Here is a 10,183-nt window from a genome sequence, read left to right on the forward strand (position 1 = left end):
CTGTTTTAGCTTCTCAGTACTGCTCAGCGTTGCGAATGTTAGTGCCTAGTAGTGGGCGTAGCACACAGCAAATGCAATGCGATGCAATGCAGGGAATATGACAAGACTTGCTGTTCGTAGTAATAACTTCAGATAAACATCACAGATGGTAAAACTGTTCTGATTATCACCACCGAGACAGTTGATAGTTTACATATTTGTGGTGATTACCCCTCAGTATAGTTCGTTAGTCCTTATTTTTGGCTGTTAATGTGGTGGTTCTATGTTGAGTCTATGGGAAGACTGCCGCTTTAGGCACGACCTTATCTCGTTGAAAGGCGGGGCTGCAATTTAATTCCTGGCCCTCCAATCGCGTAACTCTGTTCTCTGTATGGCTCTGCACACACCCCTCAACAACCCCAAGATAGTCCAGACCACACCTTCCTCCCCCAGACAGTCCCATGACTCAGGTACCCAGTTACCTCAGTACACACACACACACACACACACATATACACACACACACACACACACACACACACTTCATACACCTTTTAACCTCAGATCCGACACTCATCTTGTCTGTGTGTTTGTGTCTTTCAGAATATTAGAAGTGGCCCGCTGCTCACAGCTCACAGATGTGGGCTTCACCACACTAGCACGGGTAAGGGCACACACACACACACACATACACACACACACACGCCTACAACTACTTGCATCAACTTGATCTGTTTTTCCCCCTCAAATGTTGTTGTTGTGACAGTGGTGTGAATTGCCAAACATCGTAAAGCCAGTGATGTTCCTGAGGGGACCTTGGGCGCATGCTCAAATGTGCCCTTGGGGTGCAATAAATCCCACTTCTCCCTTTCGGCTGTGGTGTGTATGTGAGTAAAGGAGTAATTGTTGTCATCTCTCTTATGCAGAACTGTCATGAGCTAGAGAAGATGGACCTAGAGGAATGTGTGCAGGTAAGCAAAGCCAAACACCCCAAACCACCTCCTCCCTCCCTACATACACAAAGTACATGGTCAATGGTAGGGGTGTAAATAATGATCGAAATGTATCGATGCATCGATCCTGCACGGGGCGATCTAATCGTACAGTGGGGCATTCTTAAAGGACCAGTTCAGTCAATTTCAATATGCTGTTGTATTGCTGTTGTTCACACTACCCTTGACTTGTCAGTACCCGGTGATGCCACATTTTTCGACTAAGCCCTTTCCAAGATATGAGCTATTCTAATGGGGGCAGCGTTTGTTTACATTTTTTTTTTATTATTATTAATATAGGCCTACTCCAAATATTTTCCCAAAAGGTACCACTATTTGCTAGTTGTCTGCTAGTATAGCCTTTCGGATGTTTTAGGGAATAAATAAAAATGTTTTTTGAAAAGTACAGGCATGAAAATCCCTCACCTTTCGGCGAAATTCGCCGTTTTGAAATCAAAATGGGTCATTTCTGTGAATCGTGTAGATCCGAGGAGAAAAAAATTAGGGGGGGTCAAGCGAGGAGAAAACTGTAGCGCCAACTTACTGTAGCCTATTATTAAGTAGCGCTCTACCGCAGAAAACTTCATACAGTTTCAGGAGAGATTCCACAACTGACAATGACGTTTGACCAATCACAGCATTTGTTGCTGTCGGCACAGCCAATAACGTGAACGAGCACAATCTAAGTCCCGCCCTTCATACTTCTCTTTGAAAGCCCAGTTTTAAACAGGTGCCGCTTTGGTCTGCGGGGCTGGCGTAGTTGTATCAAATATCTTTCTTTATAGTTCTAGAACATCTCTGATTATAAGCACATGTCCAAACGATCTGTCACTTATAGTCTACACGTTTCCCAGAGAGGTAGCTATTTGAGATCATGATACTTGTTATGAGATCAAGACGCAAGCATTTCGATGAGAAGTGAGTTGATGTAGTTAGCCACACTGGGTAAGCTGTTTTTCCTAATAATTTGAAACCGCATTTGCCCTGCCCACGTGAAAAAGTATTTATTCTCAAAAGAGCTCCGTTAATGAAAGCTTTGGTAGGCCTACGGCACGTTTTCCTGACGGCTATTTTAACGGATCTGTGCGCTACGAAATGGCGAAAGTATCTAGGCACTACGGAGAAGAAGCGCATGTAGGCTACGCGAAGCATCCAACATCATGCTTCGAATCATATGCTGCGGCTTCTTATAGCACGCACGAGAGAGGGAGAGGGAGAAAGAGCGAAGCCTAGCTTAGTCAATCGTTTGACAGGGGACAAATTGTTATAGGAATCATGCCACGTTTTTTGTAATCCCTTGGTAGCCTACATCTAAATGACATATTAAAAATCTACCGATTTATATTTAGTGGAACACGGTCAAAGTTGGTTTTTCACGGTCAAAGTTGGAGCTTTCCTATTATTTTTTTCATAGGGAAACAGATATACTAGGTGAATGGACTAAATTGAGTAGTTTGGATAACATTTCAGTAGTTTATCCAAACTGTGACAAAGATTTTTTGTATTAGGCCTACAAGTTGTCTGAAATATGATGATTAACTGTTCAAACGAGATCACAACCAGGCAAGCGTTGAGGGGACATTGGATAGTGTTGAGAGGAGGGGGTGCTTAGTTGCCATTGGGGGACATTAGTCTATTTTATTTTTAAGGGGGGCATTGGCAGGGTTTTGATGAGGTCAATGGGGTGATGGGAAGCTTATGATGAGGTCAAGGGGGAATTTATTTTTTTAAAAGGCTGAGAACCAAAACCCATTTTATCTATCTATCTATCTATCTATCTATCGATCTATCGATCTATCGATCTATCGATCTATCTATCTGCCCCCCTCATCAGACATGACCGCATGACAATCATGAAGTAACGAAGATGGTTGGCAGTTCTTCTTATGTTCACTGTCCCTGGGTCTCTACAATATGCTCAAAATTCATCATTTAAAGACGGTTTTAGCTAAATTTTCTCCCATGGGAGAGCATGCCCCCAGACCCCCCTAGTATGACTCTTATACAACACTATCCCCCAAAAACGCCACTGCACACCACACATGCGCGCGCACCGCTGCAGCACACGCGCCGCCCCGTGCCACCACGCCACGCCGCACCTTTCTCACCTTTTTCACCCCTGACCCGTTTTCATGCCTGAATGTAAACAAACGCTGCCCCCATTACAATGACCAAGATCTCGGAAAAGGCTGAAGAAGGAAAAAAAAAAACTCAGGTACTGACAAGTCCAGAGTAGTGTGAGCATTACAACTGCATGTTGAAATTAAATGACTGAACTGGTCCTTTAAGTATTCGAAAGTAATTGAATCGCTGGCCCCTGTCCAATGCCCTAGCTCCACAACATATAGAAGTGGAAAAGTAATTGGAAGAAATCAAATCGAATCGTATTGTGGGGAATCCTTAAGTATCAAGAATAATCGAATCGCTGCCTTAAGAAATCGATACCGAATCGTATCGTCATGGAGGCTGTGATTTACACCCCTAGTAAATGGTAAATGGACTGCATTTCCACTTTTCATTCCTTCGAACACTCAAAGCACTTTACATTGTATGCCTTGTTTTCACCCATTCACACACCGGTGGCAGTGGCTGCCACGCAGGGTACCATGCTGCCACCAGGAGCAATTTTGGGCTTAAGTATCTTGCTCAAGGACACAATGATGGGGTCAGACAGAGCGGGGCTTGAACCTGCAATCTTCTGATTGCCGAACAGGCTCCTCAACCACCTCAGTCATCACCGCTCAGAAATATAGCACAGTGGTATAGAAGAATAGTACAGAATAGGCAATAGGTAAGTCACCTGAGATTACCATGGGAGGTGGTCACCTAGAACTGTCTTCTTCAAATAAGATCCTGATTTTCATGGACATTTGATTTGAGTCCAAATACAGTATGTCAGAAGGAAATGGTGGTCATTACACATACTGGTAGTTATGTGATTTTGGGAAATCTGGTTCAAACAGTTGTAACAGTAGGGGTCACTCGGTGTAGCCGGACAACATGGTGGTAATTTTAAGATTTTTGACCACCTTTTTAAAGGGACACTGTGCAGGAAATGGTCAAAAAATCAAAAATCGTGGCAATAGTGACCTACCTTTGAGAGCGTAAGTTTCATGCTATTGCCTTCACATAATTATTACAATTCATTTTATTTTGCTCATCCCGTATATAATTCATTCTTGGTTATACTTCATCTTGTTATAATTTTCAAAAAAAATCTGCAAAAAATCAATAATCGTGATTACGATTTTGACCAAAATATTCTTGATTATGATTTTTTTCCATAATCGTGCAGCCCTACTACACATGCACATTGATGATATGCTGTATCTTCTTCCTTGCTCCACAGATAACAGATGGGACACTCATCCAGTTGTCCATCCACTGCCCTCGTCTTCAGGTGTTGGTGAGTAGGGACAGCTCCTCTCTTCTTCACATACTTGGACATACAATAGGACGTCAGAGCGGATATGCACGTCTTCCACTTTTTCACGGCAGAATTTTGACTTCACCATACAAACACAATGTATGGACTGCACATACTTGGGGTGTCTCAGATGGCGCACTTGTGCACTTCGGGCACTATATTTCAGTGCATAGGGCGCTTTCAAAGTAAAATTTTGTTAGTTCAGTGCACTGAAAAGCGCCCGGATGATGCCCTAACAATGGCGGAAAACGCAGTGCTTGAACGATGGACACTTCACGCACTAAACGGGCGCCATGTTGACAATAAAACGGAAGAAACGTGACGTTCAGTTCAGTAGAAGAGTTTGGTCAACTGTCTCCTGTATATCTGTAACACCAACCTTTTCATGCCACGCCAAGTATTGTACACAAAATAGCTGCCAGTTGGGATGTAGAAAATGTAAATACAAGCACGACACACTGTGCAATGTAAACAGTAGCCAACCGATATTTTGGTGAGCTAATGCTAGCTCAACCGTCACTTCCAGTCAGGGCACAGTGCATAGTGTGCCGACTTTTTCACAACACTATGCACTAAAGACCCCCAGTGCACTGTGAGCACTATGCACTGACTGTCAGTGCACTGACTGTCAGTGCACTGCCATAAGTGCGGCATCTGAGACACGGCAACTGTATATTAAATGGAGATGCGATTGATTTCACACATTGTGCAACCACCAACTTTGAAAAACAAATGTTTATCCATGCTTGGAGACCTCTACACTCCGAGAGTGGTGTTCTCCTTTTGTGCTGTCCCTAGTTAACCTCATGTTGCAAAGCAAGGAATTGAGAAACTTAACTCTGCTCTGATTGAAGTCATTAGTCATGTTTGGCAGAATACTTCCTTTTTTAAATTGTTTTTATACACACTACTGCACTCAAAAGTAAACAAAGCTTTCCAACACACTGAATTAAATAGAATGAAATAGTTCCGTCAAGTTTTTACCTTGCACTTTCCTTTTATTCTGAATTGTGACGTTTGATGTTTTCAAAGTGGAATTAAGTTCACTCCACCTACAGTGAGCCCAATAAGTATTTGATCCCTTGCTGATTTTGTTGTTTTGCCTACTAACAAAGACATGGTCAGTCAATAAATGTTATGATAATATGTATTCTAATATGGAGAGACAGAATATCAAAAAGAAAATCCAGAAATTAAGTTAAAAGAATATATATTAATTTATTTCCATTTCATCGAGCAAAATATGTATTTGATCCCCTGCCAACTGTTTACAGTTCCGGGCCCACAGACCAGATGGGCACTTCCGATCAACTTGTCATCTGAATTAAAGACACCTGTACATACTAACATGCATAAAAGACACATTGAATCAGCAGAATCAGTCCATAGTATGAGTGAATCAGTCACACTCCAACCTCACCAGCATGGGAAAGACCAAAGAGCGGTTAAATGATATCAGGGACAAGATTTTAGACCTGAACAAGATTAAATGGGCTGCAAAGCCACAAGAAAGAGACTGGATATTAATGACCCAGCTGTTGATGCATTTCTTCCAAAATGTGATCAATAGAAAATGACTATCCATCAGGCTGTCTGGGGTTCTATACAAAATTTGACCTTTTGTAGGGATTTGATAATCATGAGAACAGAAAGAAAGCACCCTAGACCTGTACGGGATGAACTAGGCAATGATATCAAAGCTACTGGGAACAAAATCACTGAGAAAACTACTGGTAGCACTTAATGCCACAGAGGTTTAAAATCCTGTAGTGCACACATGGTACCTCTACTTCAGAAGGAACCTGTGCAGTCCCACCTGAGGTTTGCCAACGGACATCAGACTGGTTTAGGATATGATAAGGAGGTGCTCTAGTCAGATGAAACCAAGATCAAGCTGTTTGGCATTAACACAATTATCTCATTTATCAAACTTGCGTAGAAACCATCGCAGAAAACAGGGCAGATCTCGTCGTACGACGAAGCTCACGTGAGATTTACTAAACATGTGTACCTCTCCAATCCCATCGTAAGAGCGAGCGGCTGTTGATAAATCCAGCGTCTGAAAACCATCGTCATTAGAATAATCACACCTTCTCTAAAACGGCGGGAAGGAGACCGCACCCCTGAATTTGCGACATGGAGAGACGCAAACCGGCTAAAACATCCACGTTTCTGGTTGATTGACAGCTTGAAATTGGGCTTTACGCGAGGTAGACAACAAAATAACACGTGGAAATAATCAACAGCAATAGTCAACAGTGTTTCAGTTCTCAATATGGAAGGGGTAGAGATTGATTTCCAAATAATTATGATTACAATGAAATGTTTGATTGACTACAGTAGACATAATGAAGATATTTTGAATGAATATTATTTTATTTTTTAAATGTATGATGATAAACCTTTTTTGTAAATGAGGTCAAGAAAAGGGTCCTTCGTGAAACTGGCCAACAAACAGTGCCCAAACCATATGTTGGGGAAGGAGAGTTTTACATGTCCAGTGCGCTGTCCTTCTCGCGCTCATGTGCGCCCTGCTTCTCTCCTGCGCTTCAGTCCTTCGAGGGGATAGGTCTTTTACCACCTACTATAAAGTGTTATCGGACACACACGTGTCTGGTGTAGTCCTATATTCGGATAGTAGTTGTGTGCGATCAAACGCCGAAACTCAACCGGGAGATTATTAGGCTACTGTAGGCTATGTATTGATTGATGTGCGCATGAACTCCCAGCTGTTAAAAAGAAGGGGCGTCGGTCATTGATCCCACGACTGAAGGCGCATTCCAATACACGGCTGTAGCCTATATTGCACAAAATAATTCACACATCACGTCAAATCACAAATTAGAAGTCTCTTGCAGTTGTTGACCTATATGCCAAATTAACGCAGCGCTCCCAGGAAGGGTGCACCAATTCAAACAAGTAGAAGTTGGCTTATAGCCAAAATATACAATCTAAAAACATTTTGTAATTATGTAGGCCACATATTTATGATAATGAGTTGTTGCGCTACAACTGCTGCTCAAGTTGGTGATCATAGTCATCTCAAGTCCAACTTGAAAACGGCGTACACCGTCTGAGAGCAGTCGTAGGATTTCATCTTTCCTGCGCTTACAATGAGATTTGATAAATGCCAACTGGTCGTAGAAAAAGAACGTACGCACGACGTACGTACAATTCTCGTCGTACGCTGCTTTGATAAATGAGGGCCAATATGTTTTGAGGAAGAGAACTGCTGCATATGGTCCCAAAAACACCCTCCTCACCATCATGCATGAAAGTGGTATCATTATGGTTTGAGGGTGTTTGTCTGGCCAAGGCACAAGACAACTTCACATCGTCAACAAATGGATGGAGGGAGACATGTAATGTGCAATCCTAAGTGCAAACGTCCTTCCCTCCACCACTACACTGAAGGGTGGGCCATTTTTGGATCTCCCAACATGACAATAATACACAACATACAGTCAAAGCAACGAAGGAGTGGCTCAATAAGAAGCATATTAAAGTTGTGAAGTGGCCTAGACAGTCTCCAAATATTAACCCTATAGTAATTCTATGGAGAGAACTGAACCTCCCATTTGCCAAGCTACAGCCACAAACTATTAATGTTTTAGAGATAATCTGCAAAGAAAAATGGGCAAAAATATGTTCTACTATATGCACAAACATTGTCATCAACTAAAAGAAGCATCTGACCTCAGTGCTAGACAACTAGGGCTTTGTCACAAAGCACTTTATCTTCTTTAGCTAGAGGGGTCAAATACTTATTTGCCTACATTAAATACAAATAAATTAAAATATATTATTTTAAGTTATTTTCTGGAATTTCTTTTTGATATTCTGTCTCTCCATGTTTGAATACATATTATCAAAAATTTATAGACTGATCATGTCTTTATAAGTGGGCAAACCGGCAAAATCAGGAAGGGATCAAATACATATTGGGCTCACTGTATCTAACTGACACATGATGTTTTGAACTGCCCCAACATACTCATCCCACTCCCTTACTGACTCCCTCTCCTCCACTCCCCTATCCCACCCCTCTCCTCTCCTCCACTCCCCTATCCCACCCCTCTCCTCCACTCCACTCACACCTCTCTTCCATTCCTCCACTCCACTCTACTCCCACCTCCTCTCTCCTCCCCTACACTCCTTCCCTATCCCACCCCTCTCTTCCATTCTTCCACCTCCCCACCCCTCCACTCCACTCTACTCCCTCTCCCCTATCCCACCCCTCTCTTCCACTCCTCCACTCCACTCTACTCCCACTTCCTCTCTCCTCCACTCCACCCCCCACCTCCTCCACTCCACTCCCCCTCTCCCGCAGAGTCTGTCCCACTGTGAGCTGATCACGGACGACGGCATCCGGCACCTGGGCAGCGGGCCGTGCGCCCACGACCGCCTGGAGGTGATCGAGCTGGACAACTGCCCCCTGATCACCGACGCCTCGCTGGAGCACCTGAAGACCTGCCACAGCCTGGACCGCATCGAGCTCTACGACTGCCAACAGATCACGCGCGCCGGCATCAAGCGCTTGAGGGTACGCCAAACGTCTTGTCAAATATACACATAAAGCACACACACATGAAGTACACACACACACACAGGCATACCGACACACAAGCATCAAGCGCTTGAGGGTACGCCCAACGTCTTGTTAAACATACACATTAAGTACATACGCACACACACCCGAAGTACACACACATGCACACATTCAGATGCACTTCTGTATGTCTTGAAGGTAAGCCAAATGTTTTAATTCGCATGCACATTAAGTACACATACACACACGCGCACACGCAAGCAGGCATACAGACACATTTATGTATGTCTTCTGCGCTGGTATGAAACGCTTGAGGGTGAGCCAAAGTTCACACACAGACACAAGCACACACACACACACGCGCGCACGCACACGCACACGCACACAGGCACACGCACACAGGCACACACACAGACACCAATTTCATGTCTGTGTGAGCTGGTCCTCTTGTGTGTGTCTTAAAACAGACAACTGAAGGAATGATGAGATAATCTCTGACACACTTCAGTGCACACACAAACAAACACACACACACACACACACACACACACACACACACACACACACACACACACACACACACACGGATGGGCAGACACACTTGCACACAGGTGCTGTACCTGTACACACATACTGTCTGTGGGTGTGTAGGTGTGTAAGTGTGTGTATGAAACACAAGCACAGAGCCGTTGCAGCTTGAGGCGTTATGAGCGGAGAGGCTGCCAATAGAGAGCTCTGCTCAAAGTGTGAAAAACCCACAAACATATGCCCATGCCAGACATATAGACATTCTCTCTCTCACACACACACACACACACACACACACACACACACACACACACACACACACACACACACACACACACACACACACACACACACACACACACAAACACAGACGTCGCTTCTCTGCTTACTGATCATCGGTGCCATCTTGGATGCTGAGCCGGCTCATCTTGCCAACAGGATGATCCTCACCTTTCCTTATGCTATCTTGGCCAGGACTCCCTTTATATCTCAACAATGGGACCTTCCTGGTTAAATAAAGATCATATAAAAAAAATTAGAAATAAGACCAAGTGTAAGACTAAGTCGACACATGCAGCCCACTCAAGCATACACGTGTGCGCATACATGCAGACACTCATTGCTTATTTATTTGTGTCCCTAATTTAACATAAACGCAAGGATGCAAATGTGACTGTTGCGAATGTTGCACCAACATGACTCAATTAA

General features: G+C 43.6%; 1 protein-coding gene across 1 annotated transcript in view; it reads left to right on the top strand.

Annotated features, from left to right (window-relative positions):
• Positions 1-10,183, top strand: part of fbxl20 (F-box and leucine-rich repeat protein 20) — a 37,080-nt gene that overhangs the window by 20,251 nt on the left and 6,646 nt on the right. Inside the window, exons 11-14 of the mRNA XM_063184852.1 lie at positions 583-643; positions 906-950; positions 4,321-4,377; positions 8,729-8,941. Coding sequence (XP_063040922.1) covers positions 583-643; positions 906-950; positions 4,321-4,377; positions 8,729-8,941 — 376 coding nt within the window. The remainder of the gene's footprint in view (positions 1-582; positions 644-905; positions 951-4,320; positions 4,378-8,728; positions 8,942-10,183) is intronic.

The sequence above is a fragment of the Engraulis encrasicolus genome, chromosome 2 (assembly GCF_034702125.1).
Source record: "Engraulis encrasicolus isolate BLACKSEA-1 chromosome 2, IST_EnEncr_1.0, whole genome shotgun sequence".
Taxonomy (NCBI): domain Eukaryota; kingdom Metazoa; phylum Chordata; class Actinopteri; order Clupeiformes; family Engraulidae; genus Engraulis; species Engraulis encrasicolus.